The sequence below is a fragment of the Talpa europaea genome (assembly GCF_964194135.1).
Source record: "Talpa europaea genome assembly, chromosome: 15".
Lineage (NCBI taxonomy): Eukaryota > Metazoa > Chordata > Mammalia > Eulipotyphla > Talpidae > Talpa > Talpa europaea.
Genome location: NC_140083.1, coordinates 81,648,032 through 81,671,152, shown reverse-complemented (window position 1 = coordinate 81,671,152; position 23,121 = coordinate 81,648,032). Strand labels below are relative to the sequence as shown.

At 64.1% G+C, this 23,121-nt stretch overlaps 1 protein-coding gene across 3 annotated transcripts; it reads left to right on the top strand.

Moving 5' to 3' along the window:
• Window positions 1-5,757: 5,757 nt before the first annotated feature.
• ITGA7 (integrin subunit alpha 7) lies at window positions 5,758-22,495 on the top strand (the record flags this gene model as incomplete). Of its 3 annotated transcripts, none has more annotated exons than XM_084254806.1 (26): window positions 5,758-5,963; window positions 10,081-10,208; window positions 10,308-10,387; window positions 11,533-11,788; window positions 12,285-12,416; window positions 12,649-12,768; window positions 13,535-13,742; window positions 13,869-14,062; window positions 14,387-14,475; window positions 14,560-14,687; window positions 14,807-14,902; window positions 15,051-15,112; window positions 15,251-15,420; window positions 15,779-15,928; window positions 16,537-16,652; window positions 17,164-17,356; window positions 17,434-17,514; window positions 17,604-17,683; window positions 17,808-17,882; window positions 18,022-18,124; window positions 18,588-18,764; window positions 18,939-19,070; window positions 19,669-19,782; window positions 20,011-20,109; window positions 20,223-20,348; window positions 22,265-22,495. In XM_084254806.1, 26 exons carry the CDS (start codon window positions 5,758-5,760, stop codon window positions 22,493-22,495), a joined length of 3,546 nt encoding a protein of 1,181 aa, XP_084110932.1. The 3 variants fall into 3 exon arrangements, with proteins under 3 accessions (XP_084110932.1, XP_084110931.1, XP_084110933.1); XM_084254805.1 differs by having other exon boundaries at window positions 13,869-14,107; XM_084254807.1 differs by lacking the exon at window positions 12,649-12,768.
• Between the last annotated feature and the right edge of the window lie 626 nt (window positions 22,496-23,121).

Below are 23,121 nucleotides of genomic sequence, written 5' to 3'. Positions count from 1 at the left end.
ATCTTCTGAGTAAGAGGTGAGGATTACTGATTGACTTGTTCATTTCACTGCTTGCCAAGTAGCATCTTAAATTCTAGGAGATGTGCGACCTTCAAAGGGTTAGTGAGTGAAATGGGTAAGTGCAGCCTAAAGTAGAATATTAAGCCCTACAATAAAAATTCTGAATAAAAATGTTGGAAACTGTACGTATGTGTCTATGCTTACATGTGCACTGTAACTTATTTCCCCTGAGTGCAGGTCACATGTGTTAATTCATTTAATCCCTAGAACACTTCTGTGAACACTTCTATTATTATTTGCATCCCCAGTTTGTAGATGACGCATCTCAGATATAGAGCAGGTAAGTAATAGGTCGCCAAGCGTTGGAGCGAGGGGAACAGATTAGGCTATCTGCTCTGGGGGCCCAGTCTACTAGACTGCCCACCCCATGAGAGAGACCCCAAAAGGGGAGGCCCAGAGCTCTGTCGGGGAGGGTGCCATGTCTCTTCACTCCATCCAAGCACTAATCAGGCCCGACACTGCTTCACTGCTCAGATCAGATGCTGTGAGGCTGCTCGGGCACAGACACCCTGTCTCATCACACTGCCCCTCTAACCTGTGACACATCAGTTGCTGGGAATCCTAGCAGGGGAGGGGTTCTGCTCCAGAGGGGGGCTGATCGATACAAGTGGGAAGTGTGAGGCATCACAGGGCAGCCTGGCCAGGTCCTCCCTGCCCCTCCCCTGGCTCCAGCTTCCAACTGCAGTGAGCAAGCAAAATAGAGGTAGATGGGAAGATACCTGGTGTCTCACTCCCAGAGCTGTGAGGCCTGCGAGAATGACAGTTTGGAAGAGGAGCCAGGGAGTAGAGGCCTGAGGACATGAAACAGGGCAGGGGCTGACGGGGTGGGCTTGGTGTTGGTGGTTTCAGGGTTGAGTCTGTGAATGTTAAGATTCTACTGACTCAGGGAGACGGCCAAGCCCATCCTGTATTACCCTCACCCGCTTGGCACAGCTGCCTGACATTTGCACCGTCAGTCCAGAGACTGCCAGGATTCTGCAGACACCAGCCTTATCCCCTCTCCCACACACTAGTTGTTCCTTTGCCCTAGAGCTGGGCAGAGGACATAGGTACCTATTCCTGGGGACCCCGGCTGATCTCTACAGGGTCATCCTCCAGCTGCTCCTTTTTGGGGCTCTTGCTGCTGGCTGTCTGACCTGAGTTTCTGCCTGGTTGAAGCTCAGATCCACTTGCCATTGGTAGAGATGGACACAGCAGTATGCATCTCCAGAGAATGACTCATGAAATTGGAAATCTTTCTGCCCACTTCTCTTTACAGCTTCCCATCCAGATTATTTTCCCTTTGAATGAATGAATGCAATTCACATTCTTTTCTCCACTCATTGCCTTGTTCTTTTTGAGCTCTCTTTCAGCGTTAGCTTTACTTCTTTTTTTAAGATTTTTTTATGCACAGAAGAACTGGGGTGTAGACCAGAGGTGTGGGGGGCGAGAGGATCCACCAGAGACAGAGTAGGGAGCAGAAGAGGCAGACTGACTGAAATACACTGCTGAGGGGAGCAGTGGGCGAGTCAGGAGAGGTCTGCTGTGCTATGTGGGTAGCTCCCTGGCTGGGAATCCAACTCATGTCTCAGTGGCTGGCGATAGTTTGATAAAGCTGAGACTTTAACCCCTGTTCCACCAGGGAGGCCTTAAGCGATAGCTTTAATTAGCAAGCTCCGACTTGACTGGTTGGGTCAAACATTTGGGTCGGAAGCTGCTGAGTTTTTGGGGGCTGGGTGAGGACCGAGGGAGTCCATGGAGTGAGTGGAGAAAGCTTCTCATTCTGGGAAATATGGCTAGGTTTCAAGAGGGGGCCCTTGGTGGTGTGGCAAAGTTCCAAATGTTGGCCTGAAGCCACTGCTCAAAGAAAAGGGGCCCTCAAGACAGCTTAAATGGTTTCCTGTGGGAGTGACCTCTCAATCCCTCCCCGCAAGATGCCAGGGTTTCCTTTGCATTCTCAAAGACCGGAGTGGTCAGGTCATTTCCTCACAGATCCCCCTTGATCACATTTATATTCTTTTCATCCCACCTACTCCCAGAGTTTGAGCTTTGGCTACAGAGAGCATTCAGAGGCAGGCAGAAGGATTCCTGTGTTGGGGCGGTGGGTGGGGTGAGAAAGTCCTCATGTTTGCGTTGGGAGGAAGAGGCTGACCTGGGACATATGCACCAAGTCTTTGCTGCCAGAAGAGGTGGGGGAGAAGTTAACCCTGAATGTGTTCCCGAAGTGTTTGTAAGCTAGAGACAGCAGCTAGAGGCAGAGTGATTGGGGGAACTGAAAAATGGGGATCCCAGATGTGTGTAGGAGCTTGTCAGTGAGGAAGACTCACTTCCACTCTGACCAGGCCCAAAGTCTTTGCTGGATCTAGACAGTCATCAGTTTTAAAATGTTTTCAAATTATTTTGAAATAGTTTTAGACCCAGAGGAAGTTGCAAAAATAGTGCCTGAAGTCCCTTGGACCCTTCACCCAGCTTCCCCTAGTGGCGACAGCTCGTTCTCCAATAAACGTCATTTTGTTCAAAGTTGTTATAATGTTGATGAGAATAAAACAATCCCAGTCAATGAAAGGAGGACCTGCTTTGCTTGCCATCATTTTGCTTAAAAGTCACAGTTTCCAGGGCCTTCCCGGTGGCGCAGGGGTTGAGCGCTGGGTTGTGAAGCTGCCCGCGGCCTCTGCGGCGCCCGGTTCGATCCCTGGCTGCTCCCCGGCCACCGGAGGAGGGTCCCGCATGGCGCGCAGACCTCTCCTGCTGCCCGCTGCTCCCCTCAGCAGTGTGCTTAGGTCCTTCTGCCTGCTCTGCTCCCCGCTCTGGCTCTGGTGAATTCTCTCACCCTCCCGCGCTTCTGACTGTACCCAGTGCCTGTATAAACAAAATAAACAAATAAAAATAAATAAATAAATAAATAAATAAAAACATGCCTCTATAAAAAAAAAAAAAGGCTAAAAAAAAAAAAGTCACAGTTTCCAGGAAACCATTCTAAGCGAGGACGTATTTCCATCTCGAAACGAGGAGGCTGACGTACGTGCACTACTGTTGAGAGCCTCCAAACTGGACCCCATGGCCAACACGGTTTACACGTCTCCAGGTGTGTGTGTGCTCAATGTCATTTTATCTCACGTTTAGAGTTGAATAATCACCCCCCAAATCAAGACACAGAACACCTCATCACCACGATGGAATCCCCCGTACTCTTCTTTTATCGTCAAACCTCCTCCCGCATCCCTGCCCCTGGAGGTCACTCATCTGTCCCTCGTTGCTACAGTTTTGTCATGTTGCGAATGCCGCGTGAGTGGACTCTCAGGGAATCGCCACTGGTTTTAATTTAATAAAGTCCCAAACTCTCGACTCAAATGCTCACGAAGTTCTCTGGTAGGTTCTTAACGTTGCGCTCCCTCCTTTCTCCAGATCCCTGTAGTGTCTCCACTCCACCCTTCACCTACACAACTGCACCGCGCTCCAGCCATCTGCTCTCACTCCTTCAGGGAAAACGGACATGTCTAAACTCACCAGGCTGGTCTAGGGCTCTGGCACCAGCCCCACCCTCCCTTGCCCCACTATTTATAGCCGGGCTTATTTTGGGCCCCTCTCTCTCTCTCTCCTCTCTCTCTCCTCCTTCCTCCCGAGGCGGTGAGGTGACTTCTCGAGTATTTGGGCAGAGGATTCTGAAACAGATTCTTGGCATCTGATTTCATGCTGGGATTTAGCAGGAGCCGGTGGAGTAGAGCTGCAGGGAGGCAGAAACTGCGGGTGCAGAGGGGAAGGCAGCTGGGGCTCCAAAGGCATTTGCCCCTGGTTGGAAGTCTGGCTTGAGAGTCAGGAGACCTGGGTTCTGTCCTGATTTTACTACTCCGCATTCTCATCTCAGCGCTACTGCCTGCGGTTCTGGGCGTAATTAGAGTAGAAACCCATAGCCAGCCCGGGAAGCATCTGCATTTCCTTGATAGCATCTGTTTAGAGGAGCACTAGGCCCCTGGAAGGGATGTCCATGAGGGCAGTGTTGCAGAAATGGAGGCCACACCTTCAAATGTACAGTAACTTACCCAGCTCAAGGATTGTTCCAGGGCCGGCGGAGGGCCCTTTCGCTTTTTTTTTTTTTGGAATTTATGTATTTATGCATACAAGAGCTGGGGTACAGGCCAGAGATGTGGGGGATTCACCAGAGACAGAGTGGGGAACAGAACGGGCAGACCAACTGAAATCCACTGCTGAGGGGAGCAGCGGGCCAGTCACGAGAGGTCTGCTGCGCCATGTGGGTGTCTCCCTGGCTGGCCGGGGGCTTGAACTCGTGCTGCAGAGGCTGCTGTCGCTTCACGGGTTGTGTCTTAACCCCTTGCACCACCAGGGAGTCCCCCCCTTTTTTGAAAGTATAATCCTGGACAAAGATGAGAGACAAAGGGATTGCGATCCGGGGAATCAGGTAGAACACGTGTTGGGATTTTTACGAAAGGGCAGGAGAAGAGAAAATCCTAAGAATGTGATGTGTGCGAGGGACAGCAGAGACACCGAAAAACAGTCTGAGGAAGATCCCAAGGGGCAGAGACAAGGAAGGGAGGGGAAGCAGAGTTTGGGGGAGACAAAACCAGCGAGCGGGCGAGCAGGCGAGGCGGGGAGGGGGGGGGGACGGGCGCGCATCAGCCCTGGGCAGACGGAGCCCCGGAGGGCGGTGGGAGAACGCGGCCTCCGGCGGTGCCAGATTATTTCCCGGCTCTTCTTGGCCCCACGGCCGGACCCGAGCTATAAATAGCCGAGCTGGAGAACGTCCCCTCCCCGCGGCTCCGGTCTCCGCCCGGGGCAGGGTCTGGGAAAGCGCCGGAGCCCGGGTCCCCGCGGACGCCCCGCCCGGCCCGCCCGGCCCGCGTGCCCCGCGCGCCCTCGCGGCTCCAGGCCCCTCCCGGCGAGGCTGGGAGGGGAGCGTGGGGGGCCGGGGGGCGGGGGGCCTCTGCCCCGGGCCCAGGCTCTGCTTGGTCCTTCTCGGACGCCCCCTCTCCGCCGCGCGCCCCCGGCCCCAGGTCCTGCCCTCGGGTCCCGTCCAGCCGCTCTCCGGCCCGCCAGCTCCCCGCCGGCCGCCCCGGCACCCCGCGCCCCCCGCTGTCCTCCGCGTCCCCCTCCGCCGAGGGCTGGGCTTGGGGAGGCCGGGCCGGGAGGGCGGGGGCGGGGCGCGCGGCCTGCGGGGCCCTGCCCGGGACCCGGCGCGGGGGCGCCCTTGGGTGCCTCTGCCCCCCTCCCGCGGGCAGCTCCGCCGCGGGCACCCCGGCCCGCGCCCGGCCCTGCTCTCCCCGCGTCTGCGGGCGGCGCCGCGGCCGGGCTGGGGCGCGCGCGGGGGGCGCGCGGGGCCGGAGCGCGGCGGGGCCGGGGCGGGGTGCGCGCCCGCCGGTTCCCACCCCGAACCGCGGGCCGGGGCGTCCCTCGCGCGGCGGGGCGGCCTCCACCTGCCGCGGGGCGGGGCGGGGCGGGGCGGGGCGGCCTCCACCTGCCGCGGGGCGGGGCGCGCGGGGCGGGGCGGGGCGCGCGGGGCGGGGCGGGGCGGGGCGGGGCGGCCCGGCGGGGCGGGTGCGGGAGCGCACGCCCGGCGGCTGCAGTGGCCGGAGCCGGTGCCGGGGCGGCCGAGAGCGCGGCGAGGGCGGGACGCGGAGACACCCTGCAGGGCCGGCGAACTCGGACCTCGGAGGCCAGCCTTGGGGGGCCCGGCACTCGGGGAGCGCGCGCTAGTTTCCCCCCATGGCCAGGACTCCGGGTCGCGAAACTTGGGGCGCTCCCGCGATCCGCTGCCTTCTTGGCGCCTCGCTCGCCGGGCTGCTCTTCCCAGGGGCCGGCGCCTTCAATCTGGACGTGCTGGGCGCCCTGAGCAAGGAGGGCGAGCCGGGGAGCCTCTTCGGCTTCTCCGTGGCTCTGCACCGACAGCTGCAGCCCCGACCCCGGAGCTGGTGAGTCGCTGCGCCCGCCCGGCGTCCGCACCCAGCCGCAGATCCCCGCAGCCCGCTTCTCTCCAGCGCCCCATCCCACCAGGACAGGGGCGGCCCACAAACACCCCACGCCCTCCGTGGGCCTGGAGGCGAACCCGCAGGCCTGGAGACCCAGGGGCTGGGCTGGGGCAGGAGCTTCTCTGCCCTTGCCTCCCAGCTTGCATCCTCGCAGCCTTTCCTCCCGGGGGTTGTGGCGGCCCCTTGCCGCAGGCTCCCCGCCTGGGAGGGGAGGCACAGCCTTTCCTCTCAGCTTAGGGAAGGAGGAGAGGAAAATACAGTGAGGGTGAAGGTGCCACGGGAAGGTTGGAGAGGAGATTCCAGAAGCAACGTCCTGCAGAGCATCTATGGACCGTGGGAGGGCCGCAGGCACGGGGAGGCCGGGAGAGACCTGCCGCTGCCCGGGCTCTAGAAGGCAGGAAGGTTGGGAGAAGGTCCAGGCGGGCGGGCAGCCTGCGCTGGGTGATTTGGCCATAGATGGTGTCAGCAACCAGAACCCCCACAAGTTTGTAGCAGCGGCCGTGAGACAGTCCAGCAAGGATGCTGGCAGCCTCTTCCCCTTCCTCCTGCTCAGGAGATTTCCAGCTCCTGGGATCCCAGCAGTGGGTATTCCAGGCAGGGAGAGTGGGGGGCAGAGGATTCCAGCCTTTTCCCTACCAGGTCGGGGCTCCTGGGAGATGCCCGCGGTGCTGCGCCGGGCCGGGGCTGCCATGCCTCTCGCCTCATTGGCCGCAGCTACCTGTATGATGTTAAACAGAGAAGCAAGAGCTCTTCTTGCTTCTGCAGACCCGACTGGCATCCCGGTACAGCCTGGTAACAGGACAGATGGTGTTTGACCATGTGTTGGTCAATTAATTTATTTCTCCTTCTCTCTTCCTCCCTCGCTGCCTTTGTTAATAAACCTTATTTCCCCCTTAAAAAAAAAAAGAGAGAGAGAGAAAGAGAGAGAAGCAAGAAAGGGAAGAAAGCCTCCCAGCCCCTCCTGCCAGGGGGATTTTCTCTCCTAGGCCAGTGCCTAAGCCACACTAAGTGTCCATTACCAGGATCAATGCTGTCCCCAGGGACTCTCCCCCCAGCTCCTGCTGCCTGCGGGCAGAGAGGGGGTCTTTAATCTTTCTCCTCCCATCATCTTGTCATCCGGGATCAGGGCCAGTGGTACCCCAAATCTTGGAAGGGAGAGCAAGCAGCTGGCTTCACCTCTGCAGTCTTTCATCGGCGTCTTCCCTCATCTTTGTCTCTTTCCCTCCCTCCTTCCACCATCTGCCAGAGTCCCAGGGCTGGAGGCCTTTTTAGGACATGCCGAACCCTCAGAGCTATTTCCAGGCAAATTCTAGGTTATTTATAATAGCTTCGTTTCTTCTCACCCCCCCTCCTCTCTGAAGGTGGCCCCTGAGTCTGTCTCCCAGGGCCAAGCTCAGGGTATTCCCAGGGGGGCCTTTTCGCCTCACCCTGCATTTGCTCCAGCAGGGGGCGCTCTGCTGCCCGGTGGCTGACGAGAGACCGGCCAGGTACCTTGGGGCGTCCTTAGCGTTTGAGTTTCAGGGCGCTCACCAGCTGCAAGCACCCAGCTGTGCTTGATGTCTTTGATTCAGCCTGGATGAGACCTGGAGTCTAAGCTTTGCTGGGGGGTTTCGGCTTTGTTACTCCTTCTGCTCTCAGCCGGGGACGAACACGAGGCTGCCACGTAGAGCTGCTGTGGGGGCCAGACAGTTCTTGACATAGGCAAATCGCTTTGAATAGCGCAAGGCCCACCACGAGTGTCTCACTGTCTTGAGTTGCGGCCCACAGGGGAGGGAAGAGCTCAGCGCCTCGCCGTGAGCCTGGGCCCAACGGCTTGGCAGAGCATCCCCAGGCCCGAGCCAGCCCGCTGGCCACTACCCTCCCGAGGGCCACCGGCCTGAGCGTCGGGGACGGCGGGCCGTGGGCTGGAGGGAGGTGCGCGGAGGGTGGGGAGGGCCGTGGTCGTGCGCCTCTCCTTTGCCTCCACGCAGCCGGGCCCCGGGGACTCCCTCTGCCCCGGCTGCCTCTCCCTCTGCCGGGACTTCAGCTGCGGCTACTGTTCTGGCCAGAGAGGTGGGGTGCCTGGGGGTGGCGGGGTAAAGCCAGGAGGTGTGGGAGACTGGGACAGAGGTGGCGGGGCGGGAGGGGCTGCTGGTGGGAGCGCCTGTCCCGGAGGGGCTGGCCTGTTCTCCCCCGAGGAGGGGCCCAGCTCGTCCAAGGGCTCAGCCTCTTTCCGCACGTGGAGCCCTCTGTCTCCGTGCTCCCTCCCTTGGCCTCCAGGGGAGCGGGAGCACCGAACACCGCCTGCGAGCTGGCCCAGGGGCTTCGCTGCGCACTGGCCACTTGAGGCCTGGGTGTCTCTGAGCGTCACCTCCCATGAAATGTGGGTTCTGCAAGCAGGCCCTGCTGCCTCCTGTGGGGCAGGCGCGAAGGTGAAGGACAGCCCCAGGCTCCCGAGAGATGCCCCACTGTGCTCGGAGATGGGGGGCTGTGCTGGCTTGGCTGCAGACCGGCCGGCCACCCATGCCACCTGTTTCCTTTTTTTTTTTTCCCTGCTCGGGGCCCGTTCCTTCCCCTCCCTCCCATTTCTGAAGACGGGCGGCCCCCGGGTGTACTGGGAGACGACTGGGTGTTGGAGCGAGGCAGGTGGGGATTTGCTTTCAGTTGGCTAAGTGCTGTCTGTGCGTGAGGGAAAAGCCTTACATGGGAGTGATGTGACCGTTAAATGAGATAATGCACACAACTTGCCAGGCCTGGCGCCCGGCACGCAGGTAGAGCGTGAGTAATGCGCGTTCCCCACACCCCTGGCATCAGCCCAGGGCCCGACCCACAGTAGGTGCTGGATAAATATTCCGTCCTTGTCTCACCAGCGCTTGCCACAGGCCTTGCAGCTGATGGGCTCTCAGTAAACAGTTTTTAGCGGGTGCCAAGTGCAGGCTCTCCTTCCTGCCACTCCCCAGCCGTCTCCTCTCGACATTGGCTCTGACACGGGATGACAGCTGCTCAGGGGAGGGAGAGCGGCTCAGTGCCCCCGTCCCTGAGCCATCAGCGCTGGCACAGCGCCCCGCAGATGCCGCCTGCAATCTTGTCCCACAGGGCTTCGGGCCTCGCGCCTGCCCCCTCGGCAGGGGAGGCGGAGGGAGGATGTAGGAGGCAGACCTCGAGGTTCCAGGTTCGTCCTGCTCCTTCTTTGAAGAGAGCAAGTTGCGGGCAGCTGGTGCCAATCACCTCACCTCACCCGTTTTCACTCCTGGCCTGGGGGTTTAGCCCCGGGAGACCCAGGCAGCCTCCATTCCCAGCCCAGTCCTCCCCCGGGGAAGAAGCCTTGGCTGTGAGGATGGAAAAATGTCCTGCCAAGAAAGTTGTAGCTGGGAAAGCGTCTGAGGGGGAGGTGGGAGAGAAGGCTGGACGGGGCGGGGGGAACGGCGTGGTGGGTGGGTGCGGAGAAGGGAAAATCATGGGTGTGGGGAGGAGCAGGAAGATGGGGCAGAGAATGGAGGATTTGGGGGCCACGAGGAGGACAGGGCTGGAGGCAGAAGTCACCCCTCCCGCCCTGCCAGCGGGGTGTCTGAGAGAAGCCTGGGCTGTGGGGGGCTGGGGTCTTCTGTGGTGGGAAGCAGGCCTGTATCTCGCCTCACGCTTGGCCTCCGAAGCTGGTCCCTGGGCCTCCACCTGGTGCCACTCTGGGTCACTGTGACTTTTGCTTGCAGCGTTCCTGGCATTTCTGGGAGGCTTTCAGCTGGCCCAGGGTGGGGGAGGAGGCCAGAGCCTGGGATGGGGCCAGGGAGCCGGTGGGGACGGCCTAGTCAGGAACAGGTGCCGGGAACAGGCGGTTCTTTCAAACCATGGGCAGACCTGGCCAGGCTGCTTGGTTGGCGTGTGCGTGTGTGCGTGTGAGTGCGTGTGTGCGTAGACACCTGGCGTGCGTGTTGGTCCCTCACCCAGACCATACACACACGGCACGGGATGACTGCATGGCCAGAGGTGTTACTTAGCCCTTGCCAGGGCTGGGGCTGCGGCTGGGCCTGGGTGGCTCTGGGGACGGGGCTCTGCTCTCACCCCTGCCCCGCCCGTCCTGCAGGCTGCTGGTGGGCGCTCCCCAGGCCCTGGCCCTGCCCGGGCAGCAAGCGAATCGCACTGGAGGCCTCTTTGCGTGTCCGCTCAGCGCGGAGGAGACGGACTGCCACAGAGTGGACATCGACCGGGGAGGTGCGGCCCTGCGGGCTGGCGCAGGGGGAGGGCCCCGAGGCTGGAAGCGGGGACTTGGCCTCCTCTTCCCTCCCCTAATTCCCGGTGTCCTGCCTCCAGCTGATGTGCAGAAGGAGAGCAAGGAGAACCAGTGGCTGGGAGTCAGTGTTCGGAGCCAGGGGCCTGGGGGCAAGATTGTCGTGAGTACCTCTGGTGACGGCGCGGCCCAGGGTGTGCGCACGCGCTACGCCAGTCCTGCTGCGGCGCTCAGGCTGGGCGTGTGGTGTGGTGATTTGATTCCCAGGACCTCAGGGAGATGTAACAATGTGCAAGACAGGGCCCTGTCCTTACGGATTTAATCATTCATCTCTCTATCCCTTGCCAGACTCTTACTGAGAATCTTTTTTTTTTTTTTAAAGATTTATTTATGTATGCATACAAGAACTGGGGTGCAGGCCAGAGGTGGCAGGGGGTGGGTGAGAGGATTCACCAGAGACAGAGTGGGGAGCAGAACAGGCAGATCCACTGAAATACACTGCTGAGGGGAGCAGTAGGGAGACAGGAGAGGTCTGCTGCGCCATGTGGGTAGCTCCTGGCTGTCCTGGGATCGAACTTGTGCTGCCGTGGCTGTGGACAGCTTGATAGTGCCGAGACTTAACTCTTTGTGCCACCAGGGAGGCCCTTACTGAGAATCTACTAAGATCAGGCGCTGTGCTAGTTTCCGAGAGGAGACATATAAAGCGACACAGACAGAAAAAGGGGCTCAAACAACCTGCTGCGTAGTCATGGAGGGTCCCGTCCTCTGTCTCTCTGTGTCTGCTCCTCGCGGTGTCTCCCACGGACACGCGCACGCAGGGTTGATAACACACGTCACGGCAGATGGGGTGGAGCGCGGCGAGTGTGAAATGAGTGACAGAGTCCCAGGTCCATAAAGCTCCAGAGGAGGCGCGCGGAGGAGAGACGCGTGCAGGCGGGTGGCTGGAGTCAGACTGTCAGGCAGAAGCGGTGCTGGGAGCTAGAGAGGCGAGGAAGCTCTTCGCAGACCAGGGCCGGGGCGGGTCCAAGCTCAGCCCGTCGGGGATCTTCAGTCTGAGTGTCGCTGGAGGCAGGAGCTGGGCGCTGCCTGAGGCGTGCCCGTGGGTGGCCAGGGCCGGCCAAGGATGGGTGCAGACGGGCGCGTGGGTGCTGTGTATACACACCCGGTGGTGCTTGCCTACGTGAGTGGGTGTGCGTGTGCGTGTGTGTGCACGTGGGCATCTGCGCCTGCCAATGCGTGCCCGCGGGCAGGGCAGATCCGGCAGGCCCCGGCCCGGCCGTGGACGACCCCTGCCCCTTCCACACACAGACGTGCGCGCACCGCTACGAGACTCGGCAGCGCGTGGCCCAGACCCTGGAGACGAGGGACGTGATCGGCCGCTGCTTTGTGCTGAGCCAGGACCTGGCCGTCCGGGACGAGCTGGACGGCGGCGAGTGGAAGTTCTGCGAGGGGCGCCCGCAGGGCCACGAGCAATTCGGATTCTGCCAACAAGGCGCCGCGGCCGCCTTCTCCCCCGACAGCCACTACCTCCTCTTTGGGGCCCCGGGAACCTACAACTGGAAGGGTGAGTCGCCCCGGGGGCGGGGAGGTCCTGCGACCTCAGGAAAGGCTGGGGGCAGCACGCGGCCTCGCATGCCCACCTGCTCACTGCCTCGGGGCCGCCCCGCCACGCCTCCGCCCCGTCGTGTCAGCACACGCTCGAGCGGGGGTGTTTCCTCTCCTGCGCATGGCCGAGTGTTCCTCAACATGCTGGCATGGCCCCCCGTGCCTGGCTGGGCCTGCTCCGCGGCGGGGCCTGCACGCTCCGGCACCCGCCGCGCCTCATCTCCCCCACTCCCGTCTCTGCACGCTGCCGGCGGCCGAGCTGACTCTCGGTGAGTGTGAGGCCAAGTCCGGGGCCCCACGAGGCCAAGTCCGGGGGCCCCACGAAGCTTGGACGGGGGAGGGAGGCGGAGACGGGGCTGGAAAGGAGAAGAGGGGTTGCCTGTGTGCCGCCTCCCTCCTGCCTGGCCCGAGGGTGCCCGGCGGCGGCCGGGGCACTGACGGGTCTGTCCTTGCAGGCACCGCCAGGGTGGAGCTCTGCGTGCAGGGCTCAGCCGACCTGGCGCACCTGGACGACGGGCCCTACGAGGCGGGGGGTGAGAAGGAGCAGGACCCCCGCCTCATCCCGGTCCCCGCCAACAGCTACCTTGGTAGGGACGCCTCCCGGCGCGAGCCGCCCTAACCCTCTGCTCCTCTCTCTCGCCCCTCCGTGCTCCCGCCCCTTCGTCTCCGTCTCCGTCTCCGGTTATCCGTGTCTGTCCTGGCCTTTCTCCGTCTCTCCCTCCTGCCTTCTCTCTCGTCTTCCTGTCCGCCTCTGTCTCTGCTCCGGGGCCCCGGCCCTGGACGTCCCTCCCCTGGTGTGTCCCCCCGACCGCCCCGCAGGGCTGCTCTTTGTGACCAACATTGATAGCTCAGACCCTGACCAGCTGGTGTATAAAAGTTTGGACCCCGCTGACCGGCTCCCAGGACCGGCCGGAGACTTGGCCCTGAATAGCTACTTAGGTTTGTAAGCGCCTCCCCGTGTGCTCCGGGGCCCTGGGGGCTTTGTCTGGCCTCCCTTCTTCCTCCTGCTCGACCCCCCAAGCACACGCCCGGGGCGACATGCTGGGGCCGCACTGTAGAGCGGAGGTGGGCCCGGGGCGCCCGCTGAAGAGAAGCGGCCCGGGGTGGATGCCCGGGGCTGTGAACGGGTCTCTGAGGATCCAGGCGGGCTGAGACTTCCTGGGAAGGAAGGAGGGGAGGCCTTGGGGGGCTTCCCCCGAGGGCAGGCTGTGGGCCGTGGGGAACCCTTGCATCGCGGCTCTGCAAGGAGCGACCCGCGAGATGTTCAGGGCGTCAGGCTCTTCCCCAGCTGCTCCGCCTGGGCGGGCCCCACCTCTCTCCGCGGGGAAACTTCCCCTCCGGGCCAGGATGGGGGGCTGGGGGCAAAGAAGGTGCCGTGCAGGGATTGGCCTCCTGGGTGCCGAGGGGAGCAGGTCCCTCCTGCGTGCAGGGGGTCTGGGATGCCCCCGCTCTGCCAGCTTCAGCCTCGGGGCTCAGACGCGGCTTCTTCTTCTTCCCTCGCGCGCCCGGGCCGAGAGCCTGGAACTCGGCGAGACAGCTGAGCGCCCGTCCCTGGAGCCAGGAGGCTGCTTGGCCTCCGGGGCAGGAAGAGGGGTCCATCTGGGTGGTGAGGCCGCCTTTTGGCTGCGGACGAGCGCGGGGACAGGGGACGCTCTGGCTCCTGAGTCTCGGGGGCTGTGGGCTCACGGGGGAGTCGCCCCCCCAGGTTTCTCCATCGACTCCGGGAAGGGTCTGGTGCGTGCGGAGGAGCTGAGCTTCGTGGCAGGCGCCCCCCGCGCCAACCACAAGGGCGCTGTGGTCATTCTGCGCAAAGACAGCGCCAGCCGCCTGGTGCCCGAGGTCCTGCTGGCCGGGGAGCGCCTGACCTCGGGCTTCGGCTCCTCGCTGGCCGTGGCCGACCTCAACAACGATGGGTGAGCGGGGCGGAGCGGGGAGGCGCCCAGGGGGGGCTGGGTCTGGGCGGTCTGAGGGGCCTCTGGCCTCTCCCGACCCCCCTGGCTAGACGGTGCCCCCACCGACATTCTCCCCTCCCGCCCTAGCTGGACAGACTTGGTCGTGGGTGCCCCCTACTTCTTTGAGCGCCAAGAGGAGCTGGGGGGCGCCGTGTACGTGTACATGAACCAGGGCGGTCACTGGGCTGGGGTCTCCCCTCTCCGGCTCTGTGGCGCCCCTGACTCCATGTTCGGGATCAGCCTGGCTGTCCTGGGGGACCTCAATCAAGATGGCTTCCCAGGTGGGAGGGGCGGCCAGGGAGGCCGAGGCGGGAGGCAGGGGCAGGGCCGGGCCGGGCGAGGGCTGAGGTCTCCGGGGTGGGGGTGGTGGGTGGTGGGGGGAGGCAGCCCTGGACTCGCCGCGGAGCCTTGTCAGCTTCGTGGTCTCGTCGAGCTGCTCGAGCTCCGGGCTGCGGCTACTTGCACCGGCTGAGGGGGTTAGACAGGACGCTTGCCAGGTGCCCGGGGACGCGATAGCCTCCTAGAGAGCTAGAACACGAATGATGTGGAACTGCGTGGCGTCGCCCCGTGGCCCCCCAAGCCTGACCGCCCCCCCATGCCTGCAGACATCGCCGTGGGGGCCCCCTTCGATGGGCACGGGAAGGTCTTCATCTACCACGGCAGCAGCCTGGGGGTGGTCGTCAAGCCTTCACAGGTGCAGGGCCGGGGGGCTGCGGGGCTGGCGGGGCGGGAGAGGCTGGAGTGATGGGCGCGGGGGGCTCACGGGCTGGTCCTGCAGGTGCTGGAGGGCGAAGCCGTGGGCATAAAGACCTTCGGCTACTCTCTGTCCGGCGGCCTGGACGTGGATGGGAACCACTACCCCGACCTGCTGGTGGGGTCCCTGGCCGACGCCGCCGTGCTCTTCAGGTGAGCCCGCCGCCTGCTCTGCCGCCTCCCGCCGGGCCCGCACCCCACCCCGGGCCGGGGCCGACGCTGAAGACGCTGCCGCCTTCCTGCTCCAGCCTCTTGCCCTCTGTGCCTCCCAGGGCCAGGCCCGTCCTCCACGTGTCCCACGAGCTCTTCATCTCGCCACGAGCCGTCGACCTGGAGCAGCCCAACTGTGCTGGCGGCCACTCGGTCTGGTGAGCGGGCGCGGGGAGGCTCGGGGTCTGGCGTTCCCCTGTTCCCCCCCCGTCTCTGCCTTCTTGGGGGCTGGGGCGGGGGTGGTCAGGCCGGGGGATGCCCTGGCTGCAGCCTTGCGTGGCTCAGGAGCTGCGCTCTGCCCTACAGCGTGGACCTCCGCGTCTGCTTCAGCTACGTCGCGGCCCCCAGCAGCTACAGCCCTATTGTGGGTGAGTGAGGCCCCCTCCCCGGGTCGCAGGGGGGCCCTCTGAGGCGGAGAGAAGGGCGCCCTGGGGCAGGGGGTGCAGATCGGAGCAGCCTCCCACTCACCGCCCCAGGCCACACCCTCCCCTCTCCCCGCGCCACAGCCCTGGACTACTTGATCGACGGGGACACGGACCGGCGGCTTCGGGGCCAGGTCCCCCGAGTGACCTTCCTGAACCGGAGTCTGGATGACCCCAAACACCAGGCCTCAGGCACCGTGTGGCTGAAGCACCAGCATGACCGAGACTGTGGAGACGCCGTGTTCCAGCTCCAGGTGGACACGGGCCCGCGGCCTCCGAGAGAGGCCACGTGATGTCCTCGCCCCGAGGCCTTGAGCTTCCATTCTAACGCGCGCCGCAGCCGAGACCTGGCTTTGGGGAGGCCGGTGTGCGGGCTGCCGCTCTCTCGCTCCTGGGCTCGGTGCTTCCTGGGAATGGGCGGCCGTTTCCAGGGTCACACCTGGTCCTCGCAGCACTCAGTCCGGGGTCTCCTCCCTTCTCCACCCCAGCCGCCCTCCCTCCTTGCTCAGGTCTCCAGAATCTTAGGTTTAAGAATGTTAAACCCGGCTGGGGCTTTGGGGAGTGGGGCCTGGGGATTGTTCTAGCATCCACGTCTGTCTTTCCCCTTCCCAGGAGAATGTCAAAGACAAGCTTCGGGCCATTGTGGTGACCCTGTCCTACAGTCTCCAGACCCCTCGGCTCCGGCGACAGGCTCCTGGCCAGGGGCTGCCCCCTGTGGCCCCCATCCTCAATGCCCACCAGCCCAGCACCCAGCGGGCAGAGGTGCGCATGGGCCCCCGGAAAGGGAGGTGGGAAGGGTGAGCCTCACCCGTCACAGTGACGCTCATTCATGGCTCGAAAGCCGCTGCAGTGGCTCCTGCTGTCTGAGGTGCTGTCGCACGTAGGCCCCAGACCGGAAGTGGTCCAGGCAATCAGGCGTTGCTAGTCAGAGGGCCCAGTGCTCCTCCGTTTTCCGCACAGTCATTCAGGACGGTGGGGGGTCGTCACCTTCAAATGTAGGCGCCCAGGTCCTCGGCTCATTTCCATCCTGGCCAACCGTGGTGGGCGCACAGAGCTCTTTGTGAGGTCCTCATGGCCAGTGTGGGGCGCATGCTCTTTCCATTCCAAATGTGGGCGCAGTTACACGCCAGGAAGGCGGGGGAGCGTGGTGTGGCCTGACCTGATTCCTACCACGGCTTCGTGAAACTCCCATCGCGTTACCCATAGGGATGCGGCTCCGAGCGGTTCAGGAAGCAGCTCCCTGACGCGTGGCTGAGAAGAGCAGAGCTGAGAGCCGAACACAGCTGCTTTCATGCTGTGATGCTCACCCTGTGCCTCGGTGACACCGTATGCCTTGGCCCTTGGAATGACCCCCCCAAATCTCTCTCCAGATCCACTTCCTGAAGCAAGGCTGCGGCGAGGACAAGATTTGCCAGAGCAATCTGCAGCTGGGTCAGGCCCGCTTCTGCGCGCGGATCAGTGACATGGAGTTCCAGCCTCTGCCCATGTGAGGGGGGCGCGGGAGCGGGTGGGGTGCGTGGGCAAAAGCTCGAGGAACGGGCCTGGGTCTGCAGAGAGAGAGAGAGAGGGCTGGGGAGGACCTGCTGGTGATTTAGAAAATAGCAGGATGAAGGCCAGTGAGCTGCGAGGGGACACGGGGGCTCCCCTGGGGGAGTCACAGTCCACACCACACACGTCACGGGCAGGGCACACACGTCCATCGCACCGCGGCCTTCCCAGCCCGGTGAGGAAGGACAAGACTAACTCCGATTTAGAGATGGGCAGTGGAGGCCTAGATAGGCTCCTAGATAGGCTAAGTTACCTGCCAGGGTAAGTGACTGGTGCAGCTGGGACGGCCGGGGCCCCGGGCCCCCGCGCTGGCTTCTTGAGCACGGGAAGGCCGGAGGCAGGCGCCGGAGGTGAGGCCGGGGCGCGGGGCCAGCAGTGAGGGCGCAGCGGCAGGCGCGGGAGAGGCTGGGAGGGTGTTTGGGTCTGAGCCGTGGGATCTGGCCCTCCAGGGATGCAGACGGGGCCGCAGCCCTGTTCGCCATGAGCGGGCAGCCGTTCGTCGGGCTGGAGCTGAATGTCACCAACCTGCCCTCGGACCCAGCCCAGCCCCAGGCCGATGGGGACGACGCCCACGAGGCGCAGCTCCTGGTCACCCTCCCCGCCTCTCTGCGTTACTCAGGAGTCCGGGCCCTGGACGGCGCGGTGAGGCCCCCGGCGGGGTGGGGGGGTTCTCGTGGGGCTCCTGGAACCCAAACTGACCTCTGCTCGCCCCGCGCCAGGAGAAGCCGCTGTGCCTGTCCAATGAGAACGCCTCCCACGTCGAGTGTGAGCTGGGGAACCCCATGAAGAGGGACGCCCAGGTTGGCGATCTGTCCTTGTCCCTGCCCGGGCAACTGTCTGCCTTGCGCCCTGCGTCCCCTGACCGCCCCCCATTCTGCACTTGGCCTAGGTCGCCTTCTACCTCCTCCTCAGCACCTCGGGGATCACCATCGAGACCACGGAACTGGAGGTAGAGCTGCTGTTGGCCACGTAAGCCTGGTGGGGTCGGGGGCAGACGGACGGGTGTCCACCTGGAAGGGGCTCTGCTGTCCTCGCCCGACCTTGAGGGTGGTGCCTGTGCCTCCTGCCCACTCGGGCCCCGCTCCCCCTCCAGGATCAGCGAGCAGGAGCTGCACCCCATCTCGGTGCGAGCGCGTGTCTTCATTGAGCTGCCGCTGTCCATCGCGGGGTGAGCCCTCGCGGCCGGGTGGGGGGCACTGGGCACGCCCCCGCCCCTGCTGGGGCTCTGATCCCCCGCCCGGGCTCTGCCTCCCGACGCCCGTGCAGCCCGGCCCCAGGCCCCAGCCCGCGTTTTGTCCCCCGCGCAGGGTGGCCACCCCCCAGCAGCTCTTCTTCTCCGGCGCGGTGGTGGGCGAGAGCGCCATGAAGTCTGAGCGGGACGTGGGCAGCAAGGTCAAGTATGAAGTCACGGTGAGCGTCCTGGCGCCTGACCTCGGATGCCTGCCTTTCTTCTGGGCGCAGAGGCGAGGCCGGGGCCGGTCCCCTCCCCAGGGCGGGCTGTGCCGGTGTGGCACGCGCTGCTCCAGCGAGCTCCAGGCCCCTGCTCCTGGCGAGGCCTTATCGCCCATCACCCCTGAGTAGACGCAGGCGGGGGGTGGGGGGCGGTTCTCTGCTGGGGCCTCCATGGGGAGTGGGGGCCATCAGGAGGCCTGGTGTCCCTCACAACTGCCCTTTTTTGACGGGCTCCCCCATGCCGCCCAGGGACACCGCCTGAGTTTTCCTGTTTGATGTGGCCGCGAGTGGTGCCTGGGGGGTCTAGGATCCTGAGTGTTGAAACCCCTGCTCCCCGAGGCCCCTCTGTCACCTGGTTCCCCCCTCCCCCCCACCCATGGGTCTGGAGCCTGCCCAGAAACTGACTTCCCTCGCGCCACAGGTCTCCAACCAAGGCCAGTCCCTCAACACCCTGGGCTCTGCTTTCCTCAACATCATGTGGCCCCACGAGATTGCCAACGGGAAGTGGCTGCTGTACCCCATGCGGGTGGAGCTGGAGGGCGGCCGGGGGCCCGGCCAGAAGGGGCTGTGCTCCCCCAGGCCCAACATCCTCGGCCTGGTGAGGCTGAGGGGCGGGCGGGGCCCCGGGGCTGGGTGGAGGGGCTGGGGCGCTGCAGGATGTCCCAGGGCTGGGGTGTGTGGCCGGATTGGGGACCAGGAGGAAGGTGGTGGGGTGGAGCTGCGCCTTGGGGGTGCTGGGCTTGGGGGATACTCAGCGGGCGCCTCCTTCCAGAAAGTAGACAGCGCAGATAGGAGGCGGCGGGAACTGGAGCAGCCCGAGCGTCAGGAGCCCCGCGGGCAGCAGGAGCCCAGCACGTCCTGGTGGCCAGTGGCCTCTGCCGAGAGGAAGAAAAACATCACCCTGGTGAGGGCAGGGCGGGGTGGGGCGGTGCTGAATTTCGGGGTGTGACAGAGCACGCCGCAGGGCCGGGGCTTCGGGGGTGTGTCGGGCCAGGCTGGCTGCTCAAGACGCGTGGCAGTCGGCCACGCGGGGCAGGTTGACAAGACAGTCACCACGCCTGGGAGGCAGCGGCTGGTGCCACGGGTGCCCCCTTGCGCCGTTGATGCCAGAGCAGAGCCCTTGACCTGCGGGGAGCTGGTGCTCAGTGGCGCTGTCACGGGGTCGAGCCCCGGCTGGGGAAGCTGCTCTCCGCGCTGCTGTGCGGCCAGAGACCCCGCCAGCGCCCGTTCATTTCAAAGCCGAGCAGCCGAGATTTGGGGTAGCTGCCGTTGGGATCACAGGGTTAATTTGGGGAGACTTCTGGAGGAGCAGAGTCTGAGGTGGGGTAACGAAACAGGAGAGATGAGCGTGAGGAGCCTGGGCCGAGGCGGGTCCAAGAGCGGGGGCCCGGAAGCCACGGCGAAGGCGCTGGGTAGACTGTCGTGGCCACGCCTGGGCCGTGTGGCCCCGGGCAGCTCGCTGGCGGCACCGTGGCCCACGGCTTGCCCGTCCCGCTCCTCAGGACTGCGCCCGGGGCACGGCCCGCTGTGTGGTGTTCAGCTGCCCCCTCTACAGCTTCGACCGCGCAGCCGTGTTGCACGTCTGGGGCCGCCTCTGGAACAGCACCTTCCTGGAGGTGAGGGCTCTGCTGGGGTGCTGGGGGCCTCCTCTTCCCGGCAGCCCCCTCCCTGGGGCGCATCCGAGCTCCCCCGCCCCTGTCCCCAACGCACGCCTCACTCGCGGCGGGCAGAGGTGCCCTCCGTGCTGCATTTCCCGTGCGCCCCGAAACCTTACAATTCCAGGAGCTGGGCGAGAGGCGGGGGCCTGGGGCATTGAGAGGGGGTCCCCCTCCCTGTTCCCTTAGGAGTACTCGGCGGTGAAGTCCCTGGAAGTGATCGTCCGCGCCAACATCACGGTGAAGTCCTCCATCAAGAACTTGCTGCTCAGAGACGCCTCCACGGTGGTGAGCTGCAGGGCCGGTGCTGGGGTGCCGGGGCGAGTGGGGTGGTGCCGGCCACGGGGAGCCCCCCCTCTCCTGCTGCTCTGGCCTTGCCCCACCGAGCCCCGGCTCCCCAGATCCCGGTGACGGTCTACCTGGACCCGGAGGCCGTGGTGGCCGCGGGCGCCCCCTGGTGGATCATCCTCCTGGCCGTGCTGGCCGGGCTGCTGGTGCTGGCGCTGCTGGTGCTGCTCATGTGGAAGGTGAGTCTGGGGGCGCCTGGGGTGCCGGGGCGGGTGTCTCGAGCTGCGTCTCCTTGGCCCATTCGCGCGGGCATCCGGTAACTCTGCCCTGGACCCTTGGCCTGCCAGGCCCGGGGGCTCTACCAGCCTGGATGTTTCAGAGATGAGTCAGAGGCAGATTGGGTCCCGGAGAGTTGGCAGCCCGGTGGCCAGGGCGAGACCTTTGTCCCGGGCGCGGGTGGTGGCACCAAGGACGGCGTGTAATGGAACCCCCAGGGGGAAAGGCTCGCGGGCAGGCGCTCCTGGGGTCGGGCCGTGCAGGAGGCGGGTGGGCTGAGGGCCTGATGTCGACGAGGAGAGGTGTCTGCGCTCTCCAGAAGGGCGTGGGGGCAGCGACACGGAGGCAGGAAGCTCGGCTCGCCGGGCCAGCGCGGGCCGTGGAAGGCTGGGAGGGAACCAGGACCAAATGGCCAGCCGTGCCGGGAGCTGCCTCCGGGGTGGCCCTGGGACCCTCCCCATGCTGGGGGCCCGCGTCGACCCAGCCCTTTCACGCTGAGCTGTGGCCATGGCTGGGCTGTGCGTGTCCTTGAGACGCTGTGGAGCCCCTCCCCCACCCCAGCGTCCGTCACAGGCCAAGCACGGCCTTTGGAGACTGTGAGTCACCCGTGGGCCAGGCCTCAGCTGAGGCCCCCAAGCTGCTGGGGACCTGGCCACTCTTAGGGGAGACTCATTGGCCACTCTTAGGGGAGACTCATTGGCCACTCTTAGGGGAGACTCATTGGCCACTCTTAGGGGAGACTCATTGGCCACTCTTAGGGGAGACTCATGCATTCCTGAGCCTGGTTCCAGGGTCCCCTCTGCTGCTCCCGTGGAAGGGGGCCAGAGCAGAGTTAAGGGCCCCGCATCCTTCCTCAATCTGCCCACCCTCCCCCTCTTTTGCCCCCTCCCTCCCCTGACCCCCCAGTGTGGCTTCTTCCACCGGAGCAGCCAGAGCTCATCTTTCCCCACCAACTATCACCGGGCCCGCCTGGCCATGCAGCCCTCTGCCGTGGAAGCTGGGGGCCCAGGGACTGTGGGGTAACTGTTGTATGCATGTGTCTGCGTGTACGTGTGTGTGTGTGAGTGTCGGTAGAGCTCCCAGCGTTCAGGGGACCAGGCACGTGGGGTGAAGAGATGAGGTTGCACGAGGGTGGTGTGAGTGCTGGGAGGCGGGCGGCGGGTGGCCACTGGGGCGTTAGGAGGACGAGTGCACACCCCTGGGGCTGGGGCATGCACAGACACGCAGGAGCTGGCTCCAGGGTGTGAGCATGTGGGAGTGCAGGGAGCCGCCTGCGTGTCTTCTCTGGGCATGCGTGTGCAGATGAGTGTGCAAGGCGGTGCCATGCAGTCTGAGCATGTTGCATCTTGGATGACTCTGAGAATGAGTGTGCAAGGGTGTGCCAGGGCCAGCACGTTTGACGACTTAGGGAGACACTAGGCCGCCACATTCGTGGCGAAGAGGGTCCTGCTGTAAGATGCTGCCGCCCTGTGTGGGCACGTTGGGTCTGAGTGTGTGACACGGGGGTCGTCTGGATTGTGCAGGGCCTAGGAGGCCGCGGTTTCCCTCAGATCCTGCTCCTGTTCTCAGTGATGCTGTTGGGTCTCAGAAAGCTTGGGTGGTGGAAACCTTTGGGGTGCGCAATCCTGATGTTCCACCCCAGCCCCCACTCTGTGAGCCAAGGGGGATGTTTTTGGACCTGCATGGGGGGCCCCACCCCGCCATTCTCTTGCTGTGAGAACCTGGGGGGCGCTGCCTTCTGCACCGGACCGGCCCAGCCCCCTCTGCTGTGGCGGGTGTTTTCTGTCTCATGGTGGTGAAGGCGACCAACCGGCTGTGCCGGTGTTTGCTCAAGGGGTCCGCCCTGCAGGCCCCTCACGTCTGGCCTGGGTCCTTACAGGTGGGATTCTTCAAGCGGGCGCGGCACCCCGAGGCCACAGTGCCCCAGTACCATGCGGTGAAGATCCCCAGGGAGGACCGACAGCAGTTCAAGGAGGAGAAGACAGGCACGATCCTGAGGAGCAACTGGGGCAGCCCCCGGCGGGAGGGCCCCGACGCGTACCCCATGCTCGCTGCCGACGGGCACCCCGAGCAGGGTGCGGACGGGCACCCCGGGCCCGCTACCGCCTAGTGCCCGTGCCCCCGCCCGGCCTGGGGCCCCATGCCATTCAGAGCGGCTCCTGGGGTGGGACGGGTGCTGCTGTCCCATCAGGATTTGGTGGATGTTTCCTCGGGGGCACAGGTCCCCCCCATGACAATCCCCCCAACACTCTCCCCAGAATGCTGCAAGATGAGGGGGTAAATCAGGGATGGGGGGTTGGCAGGGAGAGAAGGGCAGCTGTGTCCTGATGCAAAGGTGGGGAGAAGGACACTGACCCCTCCTTCTCCCAGTCACCTGCATGAGGGGACCCCAAGGACTGTCTGTCTCCCTGAAGTGCCTTAGTCTGAGGGCTGGGAAGGACTCCCCGCTACTGACTCAGGAGCTCGTCCCTCCTGAGCAGCCCCTCCGCCCTGCCCTCCGTTGGCTTAATCTCGCCAGTGGATTTTGTCTATTTATTAAAAAACGTTTGAGGACAAAACCTCTGCCTGCTTTGCCCACCCCCCCATGCCTGGGGGCTCTAGGAGGGGTCCGGTTTCTGCACCCCGCAGCTCAGGATGGAGGTGGCATGTGCGTGTCCTGGGGCTTGGACATCGGGCAGGGGTGGGGGGGTGGGGGGAGGGGATGGCGAGCTTGGGGGGGTGGGGGGAGGGGATGGT